Below are 22,137 nucleotides of genomic sequence, written 5' to 3'. Positions count from 1 at the left end.
CAAAAGCTGCAGGGGTCGGATTTCTTTCTGAGATGAGCTGTGGTAGAGCCCACCCCAGTAAAGTCTGGAGCTATGGGCTTCTCACTGAGAAGTCTGCACAGTAAGTTCTTCTTCTGTCTTAAGCTTTGAAATGAAAATTTACAGGTTGTTTGGAATTTGTCTTGGAGTTCTTGTATATACTGTACTGGGCATATACTCATTATATACTGTCCCCATTCTGAAAGACACATGTGCTGTGTATTGTCAAAAGTAGTGTTTGGAACTGAGACCTGACAGCTCCCTTTCTGTTGCAGTCCATTTCCGTCCTCTTGGTGGCGTGCAATATTCTTTGCCTACTGGTGGATGAGACTGCAATGCCAAAGGGAACAAGGGTAAAGTTGAATGCATTCAAAAGTCTTTCTAGATGTGTGTTTGAATATTTTGTGTAAGTTCATAGAAACCTCTTTCTGGATATAAACATTTCAAGCCCTGTGAATTTCTCTGAATAAAGAGCTTCCACAAACATGGTCATCGTGTGTGTGTGTGTGTGTGTGTGTGTGTGTGTGTGTGTGTGTGTGTGTTTGTGTGCATATATGCTGATATCTATATACACACATATATACACATACTTTGGTTTCTAGGACATTATTTTTCAAGTATCTGGGTTATTTATAGACTTCATTATAAGAGTTGATGTTGATTTTTAAATTTTTATCTGTAATTCTTTAAAGAAAATGCATGGTCTAAAATAGTGATTTATAAAGAACAGATTGGCTAGACTTAACAAGTATATTGTATATTGGAAAAAATGGGGGGAATTGTGTGTCAAAAGTATCACACATGTTATGGAACTCTCTTAAAATGTGTGGTTAATGGAGGAGAGTCCAGATGTACTTTGTTCATGAGTTAATTTTTATGTGATCTACAGATGATTCCATTGGTCATGGTGGCACACGCATAGAATCCTAGCACCTAAGAGACTGAATGTTTGAGTTTGAGTTCAAGGCTAGCCTTGGCTACACATGAAGACTCTGTCTCAAAAATAATCCCAAATTGGGCTGGAGAGATGGCTCAGCTGTTAAAGGCTAGGCTCACAACCAAAAATAACCCCAAATTTAAAAAGTTTATTAGAATCTAGCAAGTACCATATTTTAAATAAACATTATATTAAGATTTCTATCATTAAATATTTATAGTTGACATACTATCTTTTGTCATTCTTTTGTCGTCCTCTTACCTGAGCCTCCTAAGTGCTGAGGTTACAGATTTATACCACTCTGTTTACCTCGCGACATTCTAGGTGTCTGTAAAGTTTGGAAATACCCCTTTTCTAGTGCTTGTGGGGTGTGTGTGTGTGTGTGTGTGTGTGTGTGTGTGTGTGCGCGCGCGTGTGCACCCGTGCACATACACATACATATATATGCATACATGGGCATGTGTGTTTATGTTTTGGGGCAGGATCTCATGTAGCTCAGCCTTGAACTTCCGATCCTCCTGCTCCTACCTCCTGAGTACTGGGTTTATAGGTCTGGGCAGTTTCTGAATATATAAAGTGGTATTTGATTGACATTTTGAAGTTCATTTTGTTTTCCTAAGTCAGCAGCTTTTCCAATCCTCATAGTGGTGCTGTGTCACATTTCTCTCTGAGCAAGAAGTTGCCATTTTTTCTCACAGAAAAAAAGTCAGTCCTAGTCTTAATTCCTTTCCTTTCATGAGATGAAGAAACCCTGCTTTTAATTTCTTCAGCCACTTTCTTGACTTTCCTATCCAGCAGCATGTCTGGGACCTCCTGCCACCTTTTATTGCCCTTGTTTTACTCAGCAGCTCTCAGTGGAGTGCCTTCTGTACAGGACACTCTAGCTTTGTCTTTGTCTTATATCCCAACCCCAAACCATGAAGCTGCTCCCGTGACTTCTGTTGGCTCTCACTGCACTGTAATGGAGCAGAGCAGCAGGGTGCATTTTGTGCCATCCCTCGCTGCACACTACAGTGACCTATGTAGGTAATTTACATTAGAGTATATATAATGTGCAAAATGTCATCTATTATTTTATATTTTATTAGGCTGATTATATTTTGTTTTATCTCTGCTGTTGTAATTTAAGATGACCAGGGGAATGGTGATGGTCTTCAGAGATTATTCTTTAATCTCTAGCTGTAAGCTTTGAAACTATTTTTCCTACTTTAGTAGAGAGTGATGTTTACTGTCAGTTATTAGTATTTGAACACTATTTGTTCTGTTTTGTCTAACTTCTTGGTAAATGTAGGTCTTGAGATTGGGCTAATATTTATGAAAATTTACACACTGCTTTTTTTGTTAAAATTACTTTAGTTTTTAATATTTTAAAAAAAAGTGCTACCAATCACACTATTGTAACTGAATTATCAAGGAAAATTCGGGAAAAGAAAAATGGTTATACATTGCTTTATTTATAACTATATCTTAAATTTGACAGGCCTTATAACATAATTTTTATATGTTGCTTCTCCCTTTGATTATATATTATTCTACTAAAAAAACAAAAACAAAACAAAAATCTCCCCAGAGAGTAGGCCCGCAGCGCATCTGGGCACTGGTGAGCAGTTCCCAAGGTTGTAGGAGAACTGGTACTGAGGGCATGAGAACAAGTGAGCCATCCCTGTCCCCTCATCAGCTGCAGAACTCAGGAGAGTGGGTCTTGCACCTTGCCTGGGCAGCATAGTAGAGCTGGCTCTGGTGGCATAAGAGAGCGGTGAGCTGGCCTCGCCCCTTGCCTGGGCAGTGCAGGAGGAGAGCTGTCAGGCTTCCAACTCAACTGCCACCCAGGCCCAGATTTAGGGCTTTGAGTTGGCCCACCCCAATACCTACCCCACCTATGAACTTCTGGAGTGTGAGAAGGAGCTGGTCTTGCACACCAAAAGCTGTAGGATCTTCATGACACAGGGCAACAACGGGATAGCTGCGAGGAGTCCCAGGGAGGACCCAGTATTAATAGTGTAGCAGAAGCCAGAGGCCTCGAACCAGAACAATGACTCACTGCAAGTAAAGATGTGTGGACAAAAAAGTATACTATGGGACATACTGTGGCTTCCATAGTGGGATTTTTTTCCCCCTCTTCTTTTTGGATTGTAGGTTTGGGGAAATGAGTAGGATTGGGAGCGTGATGTGAAATTTACAAAAAATCAATAAAAAGTTTTTTTTTAATTAAAAAAAAATAAAATAAAACCTAAGTAAAAACAAACAAACAAACAAATGAAACCTCCCCAGAATGTCCAAGACGTTTTGCTCAGATAGCAGATTATTCCATTTTATAGCAGTAATCACAATGAAATCATTTTGGCAAGTGACTTGAAAGTACATTTGAGGTAAACCAGGTTATTTTTTAACTGTTAAAATTATTACCATGCTGGTGAGTTTGTGATGAAGTCATTTAGTCTTCGGGGGATTCGTGTTGTCTTAAGGTGTTAAGGGTTCCTAATTCAGTTGTCTTGTGTAATGGCATCACTGGATTCTGAGGAGTGTCTTCCCTGCAGGGGCCTGGGATAGGAAGCGCCTCTCTCTCCACTTTTGGCTTTGTGGGAGCTGCACTTGAAATCATTCTGATTTTGTATCCTTTATTCAGCTGAATGTTATGTCTGTTAACAAGTTTTCTGTCTAGTTTCTGGGACAATGGTAATTTACTAAGACACTTGTCTAGAAGGAAAAACAAGCCAGTCCCCTTCAAGCCTCTGGCTTTTTGTTTTGTTTTGATTTTCCTGTGGGCTTTAGACTTTGAGAAATGTGCATTCCCTTGGAGAGGTTTTCCTTCATTCTCACAGCTATCTCATGGTGTCTTCTGTTGTTGGTTTCTATAGCCTCAGATTTTTTGGAAACTTTACACCCAAGAAGGATGACACAACTATGACAAAGGTAAGGTAAAGTCTTAGGTGCTAGTGGCCTTTCTTTTGCTTCCAAGACAAACAAGTGTTTTAGTTAGGAATCACCCTCAATGGCTCATCTAGGCTGATAGGTATTTGTAAGTAGCAGACACACAAAGGAAGATTTTCAGCATGCTGAGTGGGAAAGGATGTGCTCTGTGTAATTTGGACTGCGTCCATTCACTTGTAAATGCACAGAACTATAGAACTTGGTAACTAGCTGTGGAAGTCTCCTGAAAGGACCCCTTTTCCTCTTAAAGAAAACGTATTGCTAATGAGTAACTTGGACTGTGCTGACTATTTCAACAGCTTGTTTGAAAGCTGAAGAGCTTAGTTGCTACAAGTAGTAGACACAAAGTATTTCAACTTTGAATAATTAAAATGAGAAGGAAGAGCTCTGTCCAGAGACAGTGCAGACTGAGGCTAATTTGACTTTTTACAATGTGCCACTGGCTCCAGAACAATAAAAGCTGGAACCTTACATAATAAACAGATCTTTGTAAAATATTCTTACAGGTTGCCTAAAAAGAATGGCTAAAAGCTGTTGGCCTGTTTCCCCTTTTGTTATATAGTCTATATTTACAGCCCATTTAAGTATGTGTGTACGCGCACGCTTGTATGTGTGTGTGTGTATGCCAAAGAGCTGCTCTAAATATATATTACATATACAGGATATCTATCTATCTATCTATCTATCTATCTATCTATCTATCTATCTATCTATCCACCCAGTATCCAGTTTAGGTGATTATAAATACTAATTGGTGTTTTCAGTGCCTCTTATTGAACGTGAAAGACTTTTTGTTTGTAGTGGTTTCAAATCTAAGAATTGAATCTTACAGTGGTTGAATAAGTCAAAATAGATATTATATAAGAACTTGGCAGTGGGGCTGGAGACATGGCTTAGTGGTTAAGAGCACTGGTTGCTCTTTCAGAGGAACCGAGTTCAAGTTCCAGCACCCACACAGCAGTTCACAACAGTCTGTAACTCCAGTTCCAGAGGATCTGCTTCCTTTGCACAAACATGTAGGCAGAACACCAATGCACATAAAAATAAATAAATCTTTAAAAAAAACCAAAGAACTTGGCAGCAGTCAGCCTTTAAGATGTAGTCAGAAGTCCAAAAGCATTCTTTTTTTATTTCATAGGCAACGCTTTTAAATCAACAACTATATCAGTAATATAAAATGTCTGATTTATGTATTCTATGACTATATCTGTACTTACATGTATTTTGTGGAATTTGTAGATAAAATTTTAAATGGAAAGTCTGATTATGCTTAAATTCTGCTCCAATGGTAGTGTCACTAAAAAGTGGCAAGTGCTCTGCGTATCTGTCCTGCATGGTAGCTTCCTGGGTGCTGGGAGTGGGCTCTCTGCCCTGCTGTTTCACTGTGCGCCATCCTCTCTCTGTCCACAGATCATTGGGAACTGTGTGTCAATCTTAGTCTTGAGTTCCGCTTTGCCTGTGATGTCAAGAACGCTGGGTAAGTTTGACTCAGAAGTACTTGTTAAAAATCCATGTCTCTATAGATAGCTTTATTAAATTACTTTAACTTTTGCTTTGTGAGTTATTTTCTAAAATTTACCTTTAAAATATATGTTTCCTACATTGTTCTATACTTCATTTGTGTATAGGGCCATACCAAAGCAAGTGCTTAAAAAAACAAAAACAAAGACCATTTATTTTTTAAGCACTTAAAAAATTCCTTTCCTAAACAATAGACTTTTTTTTTCTCACCACATTAACAAGTTGGCCTCTTGAATCTTTTAGCGAGGAAACTGTGACTTACGAAAAACACTTTAAAAGAAAAGAAAAGAAAAGAAAGACATGTTAATGCCTAGAAAATATTAAAACAAATTTTCATATATGAAATATATTTCCAAATGTATCATTTAAAGTGTGCTTTTTAAAAGTAGAAATTTATAAACTTGTTTTGAGCTGCTGTGCTCATGAGAATAGAGCTAGGCACGATGCTGTGCAGTCCCTGGGAGCACACACCAATTCAAAGGACACGTTAGTCCTGTGCTCTCCACTTGCCTGCCAATCATAGCATTTCCTTACGTTGTCAGTGTACAGACAGGACTTTTTTTTTATTTATTTAATCTTTTAAAAGTAAAAGAGAGAATTCTGTTTGTCACTGAAGTAGTTGAGTCATAAGTCATTTGGCCTTTTTTATGAAGCACTGTTCTAGACTCTGTTCTTAGCTAAATATTTTAGGCAGAGGTTTTCTTTAGGCAGTTCTGTATAATTCTCTAGGCTTAGGTTTTAACTTTGTAAATTAATGATTAGAAAATGACCGACAGATTCCATCTGTGAACTCCGTCCCTGGCTTCAGTAGCAGTTGTAGGCCTGAGGCTTGCTCTACTCCAGGCACCACCTCCAGTGCTGACAAGGTTCATGCCATCAGTGTTGCATATGTGTCAGGAAGTGGGGGCTTTGTAGTTTTCTTCATAATTTTTATAAAGTCTTCTGTGTTTTAATAAAAAGTAGAATTAAAGCATAAATGTGAAAGAGACCTTGATCCTGCAGGCTGTTTAGTGAGGATGCCTCTTTCGTGTTTGGTTGGTAGGACACATCTGCTTGTGGTGTGCTAATCTTGAAACACGAAGCATGGACATTAGTGCTGTCATTTGAAGCTAAATGCCACATCTGTTAGGACTGTTCAGCAGATAATGGTAGTGATCAGCCATTTTTCCATTTTAAACCTTTGCAAATCTTATTGTGTTTTGTTATGTAAGAGTAATTGATAATTATTAATGTATTTCAATTTTGTGGGAGAAAATCACCTGCTGAGTATAGGTGATACAAAGAAAACAAATTAATGGCAAAATTTACTTTTTGAAGCCTGACAAATTAAATTCCTGAGTAGTTTGCCATAGAGATAAATAAAAAGAAAAAAAAAAACCAATGGAACAATTAAAATGCAGCTGAGAAGCTCTTGGACCCAGCTGTCCAAACAGGATTAGTGGAGTGCGCTGCGGTACAGTGAGTCATGTGGCGCCGTGTAAGACAGCGGCACGCACTGCAATGCGTGTTATGCCCAGTGGCACTGAATAGATGAAAAGAGTAAATACGTTAAACAGATTCATGGAGGCTTTCTGCAGTATTAAAAAAGCAAAGTTCTAGACTAGAGATAAAGCCTTATTTTAGTATTATGGGAAATGCAAACTAGAGAGTTACTTTGTAATTCTTCTGTTAACGCTTTAGGATGGAGTCTTTGATTTTAAGAAGGTGAGATACAGATGAGTGTGCCCCTGCTGAAGAGCAGGATTGTGGTGCACCAGCTGCAAAGCTTGAGAGCGGAATAGAGGATGCATTAACCACATCCCTAGCTGTGAAAAGTTCCCTTTCCTCGCCTCTCACAAGAAGATCTGACCTCAACTTGGTTTCCTTTGCTCCTGTGAACTCAGTCGACAGCATCTGTCATTAGGAGAAATGGGGACACTGCAGAACAGAATATAGAACCAGCAGACAACTTTTCTCTGTCTCAATGATAGTTTGGTGAAGAGGGTGATTTCAGTTATGAATTGAAAGTACACTGAATCCAGAGTAGCATAGTTAGTTTGATGATACGGTTGCTTAAAAAGAAAGAAAATGCCCTGTAGCTGTTTTCTTTTAGAGATCTTAGGCTGCTATTGTCGATGCAGTCTATAGCTCAAGGTTATGTGACATAACATGCTCATTGAGGCATTACTCTCAGATAGCTTATTACATTTGAATGGGGAAATGTATTCATTGAAAAAATGTCTACTAAATAACTTAATAAGCTTATCATTTACTACAAAGAAGTTGTGAGGGTTACTTTGAGCAGGCATTTTAGTCAATGAACTAATGTAGTTTATTGTATGTAGCAAATGTAAGATTTTTTGCATTCAGCCCTTTAAAACCGGTAAGAGCCCTTCTGTGCGTCTGATGATCGGATGCATTGTTCTGCTGTGTGGTCAGACTTTGGTTATAAAGAATCCCTATTTTGGCATAGTGGCTGCTCTTATCTTAAGTAATAGATTACTGTTAAATTATAACAGTGTGAGTGTGACTAGAGGAGGTGGTTGTATATAATTTGGCATCTCCAGCTACTCTTCATCTGAGTCCCCAACCTGTCATCTGGCAGGAGATTCGGTGGATTATTCTCTTTTGTTGCATCTTGAGGCGGGGACTTTGTTAGACATAGCTGTTCTTGAAGAGGCTGTACTCGGCTACACTGTTATTTTTTACTCTGGGCTTCAACTGTTTGTGTTTCTTGCTATAAGATAGAAGCAAATGATGTTTTCGCAGATATTCATCAGTGGCAGATGTGAAGCAGAAGTGTAATTTATATATTCTAATTATGGTATCTAATTATGGCAAAAGTAGTTTCAAAATCCACACTGAAAATTTCTCAGGAAAATTGTATACAATGTCATTAGATCTAGTTTCATTAAAGATGATAATAAATAAGCAGTTTCAATTAACTTATGTTTGATTACTAGTGTTCCTTATGTGTTTTCACAGTAAGTTTATAGATCTGGCTAGGATGTCTAAGAATAAAGAGTTGCTCAAAGTGTCCTGCGTCACATGTCAGAGTCAGGAGAACAGCAGGTGATGGTCCTTAGCTCAGCCTCCTGTCAGGGCCATGTTTCCCAGTGCTGCGCATGGAACAGGCCATGCTGGTCATGGCAGGCAAAATGTAGTTCCTACGCTTTAGTTTGTATGAAAGTAATTCCTGTTGGGATCATCTGCTGAGAAGGAGTCTTAAGGTTCACTTTAAAATGTGGAGGTGAAGATGCTGTTGTCAAGCTCTACAGTTACAGTAATGGTCTTGTTATGGTAGTTGAGTGAGTATGTCCAGTGGGACACATGCAGCCAGCTCTAAGACAGGGACTGAGACAGCTATCTCAGTTGTAGGACTCTTCTATATAAGCAAGTGCATGAATAGATTGCTTTTGTGAAGAGCATTAAGAGTTAGATTGGACTGAAGAGGCTTCTGGCCATTTAAAAAAAAAAAATCTGAAACAGTATTTTCATTAATTGTTGAGACTATCACGCATACATACAATGCATTTTAATTATTAGTTACCCCACTCTTCTATTGTGTCCTTCCCCCATTTATTTATTTATTTATTTAATCACTTTACAACCTGATTGCAGCCCCCTCCCTCCTTGCCTTCCAGTCCCCTTCATGTCCCCCCTTTCTTCTTAGAGAAGGGGAGGCCCCTCCATGGGTACTAACCCACCCTGGCACATCAAGTTGCAGCAGGAATCAGCACATCCTCTCCCACTGAGGCCAGACAAGGCAGCCCAGCTAGGGGAAAGGGATCCAAAGGCAGGCAACAGAGTCAGAGACAGCCCGTACTCCTATTGTTAGGAGACCCACATGACCAAGCTGCACATCTGCTATATATGTGTATGGGGTCTAGGTCTAGCCCATGCCTGCTCTTTGGTTGGTGGTTCAGTCTCTGTGAGCCCCCATGGGCTCAGGTTAGTTTACTCTGTAGGTGTTCCTGTTGTGCCCTTGACCCCTCCAGTTCCTATAATTCTTCCTCCCACTCTTCCACAAGACTCTGAGCTTGGCCTGTTGATTGGCTATGGGTCTCTGGATCTGCTTCCTTCAGCTGCTGGAAGACAGTTATGCTAGGCATAACTGCAAGCATAGCACAGTATCATTAATAGTGTGAGGGGTTGGCTCTCTCCTATGGGGTGGGTCTCAAGTTGGGCCAGGTATTGGTTTGCTACTGCTGCTAATTTGTATTACTCATTAGTGTTGGGCCATTCACTGGAGCATGATCAACCTACCTAGAGGTCACATCCTTATAGAAAAATGTCTCTCCCTCTCCAGAAATCATAAGCTGTCAATAGCTTTCCAACCAAGGTGGTGGGAGTCATGAGCCCCTCCCCACTCCATGTCAGAATGCTGCTTGACTCAATATTGTGCAGGTCTTGTGCAGGCAACCACAGCTGCTATGAGGTCATGTGTTCGGAATCTTTCTGCCCCCTCTTCCTTGATGAGATCTGAGCCTTGAGTGGGAGCTGTGATGCAGATTTTTCCTTTGTGGCTGAGCACTCCACAGATACTTAATTTTTGGATTTTGACCAATTGTGAGTTTCTATGTTAACTACCATCCAGTGCTCAAAGGAACTTCTTTGCAGAGGTCTGAGAGCTGCACTAATCTACAAGTATTAGAGACAATGACTTTAGGGGCGGATTGATACTATATAACAATAGTGTGTTCACCCACGGGACATATAAGTTCTCCAATCATGGGTTCTTGGTCAGATTTGTAGTACCAGACATACACTTCTTTCTGTGGAGCAGGCCTCAAATCCAGTCAGAAAGTAAATGGCCACCCTGTAACATTCACACCAGTGTTGTGCCCTCCATGCTTGTCTCTCCATGGTATTGTTACTATAGTTCACAGCTGGGTAAGACTGTTGATGGCCCTCTACCCCAGCAGCCTGTATACACCTTCTGCTATGGTGAAAATTAGCCAGTAGCGAGGAAGTTTCCTATTGAGTACCACCTTGATTTCTCCATGTGCTGTGGCCTAAGTGGTCTGACTGTGTTTTCAATCCTAGTCCCTTCTTCCGTTTCCAGAAGCCACTTTGTTCCACAGCTTCTAGGTGTGTGTGTGCATATACTCTATAGGAAATGGTATTTGTCACCTGGATATTACTGTTTGAAATTCTTTTGTGGTTTTGCTATTCCTTCAAAGAGTCTTAACTTCAGTGGGAGTTAAGAAGAAAAGGGCTTGAACTGATTTTCTCTGTCAGCACTTAGACATCTATAAACAGTTAATTAGGTCTTCATGTACAGGCCACTGCTGATTCCTGGTTTCCTCGTGCTGGAGCATTCAACATTCGTGATCTCACTTCCACATCTCTTCTTCATTATTACCACCTTCCTTCCACCGCTTTTCTCTTCTTTTTTTTTCCCCTCTTCTTTCTTTGCCAGTTCCTTAACTGTCTCCTTTCATTGCTCCATTCATGACTGTCCCTACCAGTCATCATTTGTTTGAAAATTCACATGTCTGGTCACCTTCCCCCACACCCAGCTTGCCCCATGCTAAACAAAGATGCACCTAACTCTGGGTTGCCCTGGGGTATTACTCTATGCCGCACGGGTCATTGCAAAAACAGAGCATGTTGTTTCTCACTAGTCTTTGGAACACTTCCATCCGAGAGGCTAGGCAAATCAGAAACTTGAAAGTTAGGCCAGTGTCTCTGTCATCTTGCACCCGACCCCTTCCTGCCCACCTTGCTTTCTTCCTGAATGACAGAGGAACCCATGTGAAAGGAGTGGGTTCTGGGCCTTCTTGTCCTTTTTTTATTTTGAGGAGAGTAGTATAAGATGACTTGAAGCCAAACCAGAGAGAGAGAGAGAGAGAGAGAGAGAGAGAGAGAGAGAGAGAGAGGGAGAGAGAGAGAGAGAGAAAGTATCTCTGAGAGACTGCTGGGCCAGCTTGAGGAGTTCTTTCAAGAAAGGGGCAGACTTCATCTGCTCTGAAGGGCCCAGATGTTCCCATCTTTGGTTCTTTCTTGAGCTCTGGCTGTTATTCTCCATCATTAGATTTTAGATAATATTTAAGTTCATTTACTGAAGTTCACCCTGCTACTTAAATAAATTGCTTTCAATTAGAAAAAAGTGAGTTTGTAGCAAATATAGTCATGAAAAATGATACTTTCAGACCCACTTCTCCATCTCTAAGCTTTAGCTCACACGCTCCTGGAGCCTCTGTCCTGACCTTCCTTTACTGTGCCAAAGGCTCCTCGTTTTCTGAGGTGAAGTGAAATCCTAGCTGCAGGTAAAAGTGTCTCAGGTTCTTGTACTTTGAACTTGGCCATACACTTGCTTATTTGAATTGATGCTCTTAAGAAACTTTACATCCCCTAATGGACAAGAGTCCGCTTCCTGCATTATCTTTCCTTTCAGAGCCTTAGTTCATAAGGTCCTGTGATGTCAGGGAGGCTTCTCCTTGAAGATGGCTGTTCTTAGTGTAGATGAAGTAATTTCCTCAATTCTCCAAGTCATGTCTTTCATTCTCAGCTTGCTGTTTGAAAAGATCCATACAACAATAGCCAAAAGGTGGAAACGGCCTGTTGTCGGACAAGAGAACAAGCACACTGTGGAACACACATCAAGTGGAGTGTTACTTATCCATGGAAGCCAGACCAAAGAGACAGACAGGCAGTGCTTAACAGAGGCCTAGGGAGGAGGGATGGAGAGTGGCTTGGAAATAGTTTGAACTCTCCTGAGATAAAGGAGTTTGTGGTGATGATGGTTGTAAATAATCTGACTATTATTAACAGTACCAAGCTGTGCATTAAAATGGTTATATTGGTACATTTTATGTTACATGTCTTTTACCACAATTAAAAACAGAGGAAAAGAAAGTCTGTGTTATATGGTGCAAGGTGGATGGAACTTGGAAACATGTCATGTGATACAGTCTGTCCACAAATGGCCAAATGCTGTATGATTCCACTGATAGAGGCAGGGATGAGGGGAGAACCACAAGGGAAGCTGCCTTGTGGATGTGCAGTTTCCCTTTGGAGAGGCTCACTTGTGTCTGAAGTGGTTAATTATATGTGATGTGACTTCCATAACAGTTATTTAAAAGGAAAAGCCATTGCTCAATATGTGCACAGTGAGTATCATCCTGTCCCATGCCATGACACTGTCATGAATGTGGAGGCCTGACTATTTGGCCATGCAATCCCCTTCTAATTATATGACCATGGTAGTGTTCGAGGGGGCAGGTGAGAAGGACACTGCAGGTGGCCAAGGTGGTACAGGTAGTGCCCACCCTGGGGCACCAACTCCACCCATCTCTAGTCATCTCCCTTCCCCTTTCCTTCTCTCACCCTCTCCTCTTGGCAGTACTAGGGATGGACCTAAGAGCTGTATCCATGCAAGGTAAGTGCTCTACCACTTACTGAGCTACAGCCCAGCAGTCTTCTGATGGACATGCATACACTGGCATGGAGGGTTGGGCTGTTGCCTGTTTATTGATGTAGTTGGTGTAGATGTCTTCTGCCATGTTGAATATGCCCTTTGTATCCCTGCTTTGCAGGAATTCTTACCTGGATGGATGGTGGATTTCGTTAAGTGGCTTTTATGCATCTACTGAGACGATCACATACTTTTTAAAAGTCTCTAATATGTTGAATTACATTAGTTCTCAAATGTTAATTAGCCTGCTGTTTCTTGGGTAGGCTCCATGTTCATGATGTATTATCTTTTTGGGGCTGATATGATGAAGATTGCCTGAGGACTTTTCATTGCTTTTGATGACATTGTTCTGTGGTTCTCCCTTTCTGTTTCAAGCTCCTTTCTGGTTTTCATGTATGTGTGATGCTTTCCTCATTACAAGTGTTCAGGAAAAGACTCTATTTTCCCTGGGTAGTTTTAGACTTGTTTCTTCTCCTCCATTGCTCCGTTGCTTACTGATGATAGTGTCTGGTTTGGAATTTACTTTTGGAAAGGCTTTAGCAACGGTTCAGTTTGTTCAGTGGAAAGAGCCTTACTCAGCTTGAATAAGCTTTGCTAATGTCGGCAACAGTGTCAGGTCTGTGGGCAGCTCCCTCAGCTTCCAGGAGTGGAGACAGAGCATTGGCACAGCTTTCTCATGTTTTCTTCCTCTCCTGAGCAGAGTGCTTACACGTGTTGATTTATTGATCCTCTCAGAGAAGCAGCTTTCATTTCATTTTTTCCCTGTCTTTACTTTCTAGTTCACTGATTTGGTCATTTGAAGTACATTTTCTAACTTTCTTGCAATTGGAGCTGAGTTCACTGATTTTTGAGGTCTTTTTCCTTTTCTGATCTGAGTGCTGCTTGGCTGCAATCCCTTTCCCATTGCAGGTCACCTCCCCGTCTGTGCATTTCCCCTGGCTGCATCCCCATGTCCTAGCTGCTGCCTCCCAGTGCTGCCCCCTCTGTTGTGCTGTGCGTTACCTACCCATCCCTACCCCTTGCTACACCTTCCTGCTCCTGATCACCACCACACAGCTCTATCACCCTTATTTATGTACCCCAAAACCTTCATACAGAGCATTTTAATTTTCATTTTGTTAAAAATACTTTTTCTTTTTTGACTCACAGGATATTTTGAAGTATGATATTTTGTTCCCAAAGATTTGGGGATATTTGAGAGATTTGCTTGCTAGTAAATTTTACTTTAGTTTCTCTGTTGATGTCAATGTGAAGGAATGCAGTGTGTGTGTGTGTGTGTGTGTTGAGCAGGATTTATAGTCAGTGTGCAAACCATGAGAGGAAGGAAAGGACATATGTTTCATCTGTGTGCTGTTTTTCAGTGTCAGCTCCACAGCATGGCAGGTGCCTTCTTGCCCTCTAGATCCACTTGTTCAGGCTGCTGTTGAGAAAAGGACTATTATTGTGACCTTCTCTCTCCTCTACCTCTGTCAGTTTGTGTCACATGCTTTAAAGCTCTGGTACCAGATGAGATGCATAACCATGGACTCCCCAGCAAGCTGGCCTTTGTACCAATGGTAGTGGGGCTCATTGTTTAACTGGTAACTCTTCTCTGAATCTCCTTTGCGTCATGTTAAAATAGTGGTTTCACCTTCCTTATGATACTTTTCCATTCTGTGTTTGTGTTGAATAGCTGTGTAAACCTGTCTGGATCTGGATATTTAGAGCATTCATATTAAATTTGATTCCTGGTGTGATCCCATCTGTTGCCTGTTTCTCTACATACCATCTCTCCCTTGTTCCCCTGTCTGCTTCATCTGCATTCTTACAGATAAACTTCTCTATTTTTTAATTTTTATTTTTGGCTAATTGACAAAGCTCTGAGAAGTTAACACCCTGGTACTTTAAGGTGTATACAATATTACAATTCTATGAATTGGCAGTGATGCCCATAGTGTGTCAGCCATAAGCTGCCTTGATTCCTTGGAATGCATATGTAGAAGGGGTATTGCTGCATCATATTAGAAGTTCAGGTTTTAAGTTTTTGAGAAACCTTCATACTGATTTCCATTGTGGCTACAACAGTTTACATTCTAACCAGCAGTGAATACATTTCCTTCCCACCTCCCTACCCACCACCTTCACCAGCATTTGTTGCTTTTGGTTTTTGTTTGTTTGATAAAAGCAGTGTTGACTGAGGTAAGACAGAATCTTACTTGTATATGTTTTGTAAAGATGTTAGTTTTTTTACCCCCAATTTCTCTTTTACCCCCAGGTTTCTCTTATAATCCTGGCTGTCCTGGACTCGCTTTGTAGACCAGGCTAGCTTTGAACTCACAGAGATCCACCTGCTCTGCCTCCCAAGTGCTGGTATTAAAGGTGTGTGCTACCACGACCAGTTAGACGTTACTGTGTGTGTTGGGGATCAGCCAGGTCTACACAGCCAGTTCAGGACAGCCAAGGCTACACAGAGAAACCCTGTCTTGAAATTTTTTTTTTCTTTTGAGTACTGTTGGTTCAGTTCAGTTGTTCATTTGTTGAATTACTTGCTCCTGTTAGATGAATTGATGCCAAAGATTTCTCTTTTTTTGTAGACTCTTTTCATTGTTTCTTGCATCATGCAGATTTCTAGTCAGATGCAGGCCCATTTGTTTCCTCTTGCTTTTGTTTCCTGAGCTGTTGGGGTCCTATCCAGTAAACCTGTGCCTATATTTTGTAAGATTTTTCATACCCTTAGTCTAGTAGTTTTAAAGCTTTAGGTTTTTACAGCAGTTTTCTTTTCTTGTTTTTTTTGAGACAAGGCTGGCCTTGAACTCACAGAGATTCACCTGCCTCTGCCTCCTGAGTGCTGGGATTACATGCATGCCCCACCATGCCTGGCTAGTTTTACAGCAGTTTTAAATCTATTCTGAGTTGATTTTTTTGCAGGGGAGGCAGGATCTAGTTTTGGCTCTTAGTGTAGACATGCAGGCTCCTGTCACCTCTTGTTAAGGAGGCTTCTTTTCTCCAGTGCTGTTGGTTCCTTTGTCAAGAATCAGATGGCTGGGGCTCACTTCTGTTCTTCTGTTCTACTTTGTTGGTGTCTGTGTTTGTGTTTGTGTTTTGCCAGTACCATGCCGTTTTTTGTTACTACAGCTCTGTGGTCCACTTTGAGACCTGTGCAACATTTCTTGCAATGAAAGTCTGCTGGTAATAAGCTCCATGGTGTTTGGATATGCGAGATGTCTTTATTTTTCTGTAGTTTAGAAGATATCTTTGGACATGAGACTTTAGGTTATTATCTTTCATAAACTTTTAAGCATATTCTCACATTGTTTTCTCCTTTGCATTGCTTTGACAAATTTCCTCTTACCATTATTTCTGGTTTTTTTTCTTGTGGAAGGTTTAGCCATTTGATTACTGTGTGCTTAGTCAGGATCCTTCTCAGATTTTTTGCTCTTTGAGTTCATTATGCATATGTGTCATCAAATTTGAAATATTTCTAGCTAGTAATTTCCAAGCCAATGTGTTTTCAAGGAATTTATCCATGTTTTTATCTCATAGGGACTCTGTGTATGTGCACTTGTGTGTACATGTATGTGGAGGGGTATTATGATGTGTGCATTTGTGTGTGGTATGTATGTACTTGTGTAGGTGTTCATGCGTGTGTGTGTGTGTGTGTGTGTGTGTGTGTGTGTGTGTGTGTGAGACAGAGAGAGAGAGAGAGAGAGAGAGAGAGAGAGAGAGAGAGAGAGAGAGAGAGAGAGAGAGAGAGAGAGAGAGAATAGTCCAAAGGTCAGTCTCATGTGCCATTCCTCAGGCTCTGTTCATCTTAATTTTTCAGACATGGTTTCTTATAGGCTTTGGGATCACCTGAGCAGAATAGTCAGACTGGCTGGCCAGCAACACCCAGGAACTGAATCTGTATTTTCATAGATCCTGGGAATGAACTCAGGTCCTCATGCTTACCTAGCAAGAACTTCACTGGCCAAGCACCTGGCAACTCCTCTCAGGGACTCTGGATAGTCAGTGCATCATTAGTCACTGTTAATTTCCTTGTTCTGTGTTCTTTTGCTCTCTTTAAGTTTTCCAGTCCCTGCAGTATCTAACCAGCTCTTAATGCTATCAAGTTTACATTGCACAAGTTTATATTGTGCTTTTCCTTTATAGGTCAACTCCACGACTTAAAAGGTTTTTTTTTTTTTTTTTTTTTTTTTTTTTTACTTACTTGGTAAGTTCAGTCTTGCCTCTAGCTCCTGAACTATAGGAGAGGCTGTGGCCACTGGGAAGAGTCATTTCTGGGTTTCCTGCTGAGTTCTCTGCTGAGCTCAGCTCCAAGCAGCTCTGCTCACTAAGCTGTCCTCTTGCTGAATGCTGAGGCCCCTTTCCTCGGGGAGGATGCTGGCCTTGTTTGCTCCTCAATGGCCTCTTTAGGTAGGATGCAGCACCATTCAGGGGCCATTTTGCTTGCTTGTCATCTCTCAGCAGTCACTGTTCTTCATTACTTGATGTCCAGTGTCTCACAAACCATCATTTAGATACTACATCCAGTATTTAAATTTATTCAGGCAGGTGGGAAACTCTTGTCCCTTTTATTCCCTTTTGGCTAGCAATTGAAGCCTGCAGTCATATTTCTAATTGTTATAATTTAACAAAAACATATTTTCACAGTAAGATGGATCATAGGAATACTCTGGTATAGGCAGCTCACAAACAAACAAATAATTTTTAAAAGTGGGGGCTGACAAGGTACTCAATGGGTACTTGCTGCCAAGTCTGATAACCTGAGTTCAGTCTCTGGAACCCACACGTGGTAGGAGGAGAGAATGGACTTTCTCCGGCTGTCTTCTGACCTCAGCATACTTGCTGTGGCACATATAGATACATACACATAAGATAAATAAATGCTTTAAAATTTAATGAAATAAAAATGTTAAAAAGGCATTAGAAGTTAGCCTTTGATTTTGAGTTGCCATTCTACCCCCAGAGCAGAAGCTTAGTTTTGTAATGAGTTTGTGTTTCATAAGCAGGACAGTTAGCACACTGTGCCTGCTTATACCAGCCCTGAAAGCAAGGATGTTTAGAATGATTGCAGATTTTATTGCTTGACTGTCTCTAGGTGATGCTTATTTTAGACATTACCTTAGCTAAATTTTTTCAAAAGTCTGGTTAGGGGGAGGGAATTTGAAAAACATAGTGAGGATGGTGTTGGAACTAATCATTATTTGAGTTTAGAGATTAATTTTTAATACAAATTAATTTGATAAGAACACATGTATCATCTTTGGCACCTTTACATTAAAACCATGTGTGTTTGGGTCAGATGTTTGTGTACTAGGCCAGCTTGATTACTTTACTGATAACACCGCTTTCAGGCCTTTTGTGTCCCATACTTTACAAGGGCTCTGAATGGCCTCCTAAAGCTTCGCCAGCATGAACATGCTTGCTCTGAGTAGAAGTTGACTCAGGTGGGCTAAAGAACATGTGTTCTATTGACTTATACAGTGGGTGGGGCAGCCTGCACTAGTTCTTTTAAACATGTGAATAGAAAAAAGGTTGTTTTTGAAGGAATTACTCACGAAACATTCTCAATTGAGTCTTTGTGGGGGAGGCAGTACATTGCTTGTCATGAAGTGTTGTACCCAGTTCATATGACCCTGTGCCTCACTGCTGTCTAGTAAAGCCTCTGTGTGCGTGTGAGTGTGTGCATGCATGTGTGTGTGTGTGTGTGTTGCTTGTCTTTTAACAGTGATGGGATGGATGAAGACCTTGAGATATTTGACCAAAGGTATTTACTAGTTTAACCTTGTTGTATTTTAAAACAAAGTTTTAATTCCATGTATAAGTTTGGAAATATTGTACATTTATATAATAAGCTTTACCTCAGTATTGTTACTTTTTCTTGTTGATAATTTTAATTTGAAAAAGACATTTTTTCTTATTTAGTTGTTGCTGGGACAAAAGCCACCTAGCCAGAATTTCAGAGAAATGATTGTTTTTTTACTTCTAAGTAAAGAGTTATATATGCTACCTAGAATAATCTTTTGGTTGGTTAATATCAGTCAGGTGTTACAGTAAATGTAAAATGTTAATTATGTTTATTATTAAAAGCTTACAGTTACTGTGGTGGTTTTGTTTAACCTGCTATCAAACAATAAAAGTTGTAGACACCTGATAAATTTTATTTTATTTTACTTTTTGGTTTTTCTAGGCAGGGTTTCTCTGTGGAGCTATGGCTGCCCTGGACTCACTTTGTAGACCAGAATGGCCTTGAACTTGAGTGCTGGGATTTAAAGGCATGTGCTACAATGCCCAGTTCCTGGTCCATATAGATACGCCTTATGTTACCTGGGGCTGTGCAGATATAAACCCCTTAGGCTACCTTGTTATCACCCAGCACACATGCCATGCCATTGCTCTAGTCATCCCTATCTGGGCTCTTCCCATCCAGCATCCACGTTAATACTTGTTTTTCTCCATGCCAATCAGAGTAAATTTTCCCTGGCCATGTGGTTCTCTCCATGCTAACTCATGGCGGTCCTGCTTCCTCTTCTCTCCTCCTCCTCCTCCTCCTCCTTCCCGTGGTGATCCTCTCTCTCCTCCCCAGCAAGCCTACCTAACTCTGCCCTGCCTAAGTGTTTAGGCAACTTTATTGAACCAATCAAGGATAATTTGGAGGCAAAGATTACAAATATTATTTTGGAGTACATGAATAAGCACACCTCGGGGGAGGCAAAATAATTATCAATCAATCACAAAGCACCAGGCCATGCTGTTACAGTTTTTTTCCTAAAGTACATCTGGAGCAATAATGTCTTCAGACCCAACCCTGTAAACTAGCATTTTTGTTCCTCTCGGGTTTCTGTATATGTCTGCCTGAAACAAAGCTTTTGAGCAAGAAACTGTCCTTCGCCTAGACATCCTGTTAGGTCTGGTCCCTGACTTTCCAGGTGCCAAGTGGGGTCCATTTCTAGGGTCTGTGACCAACTTACTGTTCTAGAACTTCTGTGTTCAATGTGGGGGGAGGGGGATTACCTCTGACGTAAACTCTGGTGTCCCTGATTTGATCTCTTCCCTTGGTGGGGAGGCCTTGTGGGCACACAGAGGAAAAGAATGCAAGCTCTCTGGATGAGACCTGATAGGCTATGGACATATGGTGAAGGAGGAGGGTCCCTTCTGTCAGAGGTCTAGGGAAGGAGAATAGGGTGGAAGAGGGAGGGAGGGTGGGAAGGGAAGATACAACTGAGGGGATGACAATCAGGATGTAATGTGAATAAATTATATTTAAAAATATACTTAAAAACTTCATTAATATTCACCCACTGTAAAAATACTTGGTCATTGTCTTTCAAACTTACTTGCATTGGTTGCAGGTGGCAGGGACTTACTTAAATGCCCTGTTTTTACTGCACTGTTTGAGTAGGGAGATTTTTGCTGTCCATAAGCTACTCTGTGAAGCTCTCAGTTGTGTTTGATGGAATTGTGTTGGAGCAGGGCTGAAAGCCAAATTCAAATGTCATTTGATGATGTAAGAGTGAGTCAAAGGCATTTTTGAAATCACTCATAAAATCCATAAATGGCCTATAGCATATGCAGAACATAACTGTACAGTCTGACAGAAGTATCTGTTGATTCTCATAACTCTTTGTTATAGATCCATACAGCCCCATGTGGTCCTGCAGTGTCTTCCGCAAGACCCCACCACACCCTCCTTTTCCACTCTACTCAACCACCTGACTTGTAGGATTTATTTACTTATCTGTAGTCAGAAAATCTTACCACTCATGCCCTTTCTGATGAGTATTGGACCTAGGACACATACTCTTTTATTAAAAGACTTTAAATGTGTGTGTGAATTTAAGTAACTTAAATCCACGTGTGATGCAATCCTCACACACTCCCAGTTTCCCTCTCTTATCTCATACATCTGTAGTGTTAGGTTCTGCCAGTGGTGCATTGGAAGTATTCAGTTACGCGATGAGTATTAAGAGTGTGTAAGGTGTTGCCACTGGAATTGGGCTGCAGGGTGGGATAGACATCATTTGTATGTAATGAGTGGGGAGAGCTGGCTCTAGTGAACGGCTCCCGAGCTTGCTCTTTAATGCAGGCAAGAGCCCTAGACAGATGGTGCCAGGAACATGCAAGTGACAGGCCCAGACATGAAGATCAGAGCTGGCTTGGGTTGCCCTGCTGGAAGACATCTGAAAAGTCTGTGGAGAGTCTGAGCTCATTTCAATTGTGTTTTGTTACAGATCTGAATACACCTCGCTTTATTAAGAATTTCTAATTATTATTATCATTTTAAACAGGAATTACTAGATTCGATCTACTTGGAGACTTTGGAAGATTTAATTGGCTGGGAAATTTCTATATTGTATTATCTTACAATTTACTCTTTGCCATTGTGACAACGTTGTGTTTGGTCAGAAAATTCACATCAGCTGTACGAGAAGAACTTTTCAAGGCCCTAGGTAATCTTGAGGTTTATGGACAATTTTTTTTTTCTTTTTGCTAACCATGACTTTGACATTTGAGTCTCTATTTAGTTTCTAAGTGGGCATGGAAGTCAGTTGCATGCTTGACTGGTTGTGATTGGATTAGAATCATGTCCTTGTACTGCTGGGCCTCATCTATAAGGTGTGTGAATTGAAACTGTGGTTATTCTTATGGGGCCTCAGTATAGGCCCTAGGACATCCTGAAAACTTGGGAATGGCAGTCACCCTTGGTTCTTACCATGATAGTGATGAGAATGACTTGGTGTCGAAGGCCATTTTACTATTATTTACTTGAAGCTTTTTGGGGATGGGAGCTTGGATTTTCTAAGTATACAAGCAACCCATGATTCTCTCCAGTAAACCAAATAAAAATGAAAAACAATGTTAGCATTCTTGGTACAGTCCGGACAGGGGTTTTGTTTTCATTGTATTGTGGTGGCATCAAAGCCTGCTCCAAGCCGTATGTCTTGTCTGCACCACTCCTATACTCATGCTGAACATAGTCCAGGCCTCATCCTTTAGCATGAGCAGCACTCTAGAAATCGCCCAGGCTTGCGGCATCCACCTCCATAGCAGTAAAGAAGGTTTCCTATGGAAAACCACAAGAAACCCTAGCACTAATTTGCCTGACACCACTTGAATGCTTCTGTTCCATATAGATTGTGGTTTTAGTTGTTTCAGGAGACAGCATCAGTAAATTCATTAAGGCCCTAATTTCAAATAGCTTAAACTATAGGAGCAGCAATAAACCTTCTTATAGCACTGACATTATGATTTTGATGTTTAAAAGGATGAGCTTTGAAGAAAAAACACCAGGTTACTATTCCATGTGTATTTTGTTTGTAACATGCACTATGAGGGGATAGCTGATTGAAAT

At 40.7% G+C, this 22,137-nt stretch overlaps 1 protein-coding gene across 1 annotated transcript in view; it reads left to right on the top strand.

Moving 5' to 3' along the window:
* Lmbr1 (limb development membrane protein 1) overlaps positions 1-22,137 on the top strand; it is a 110,872-nt gene that overhangs the window by 87,812 nt on the left and 923 nt on the right. The window contains 5 exon segments of the mRNA XM_051152225.1: positions 294-371; positions 3,493-3,566; positions 3,778-3,868; positions 5,297-5,363; positions 21,074-21,235. Of these exon segments, the coding sequence (XP_051008182.1) occupies positions 294-371; positions 3,493-3,566; positions 3,778-3,868; positions 5,297-5,363; positions 21,074-21,235 (472 nt within the window).

The sequence above is a fragment of the Acomys russatus genome, chromosome 10 (assembly GCF_903995435.1).
Source record: "Acomys russatus chromosome 10, mAcoRus1.1, whole genome shotgun sequence".
NCBI lineage: Eukaryota > Metazoa > Chordata > Mammalia > Rodentia > Muridae > Acomys > Acomys russatus.
Note: the sequence above shows the minus strand (reverse complement) of the source record. Positions and strands in the feature narration are given on the sequence as shown.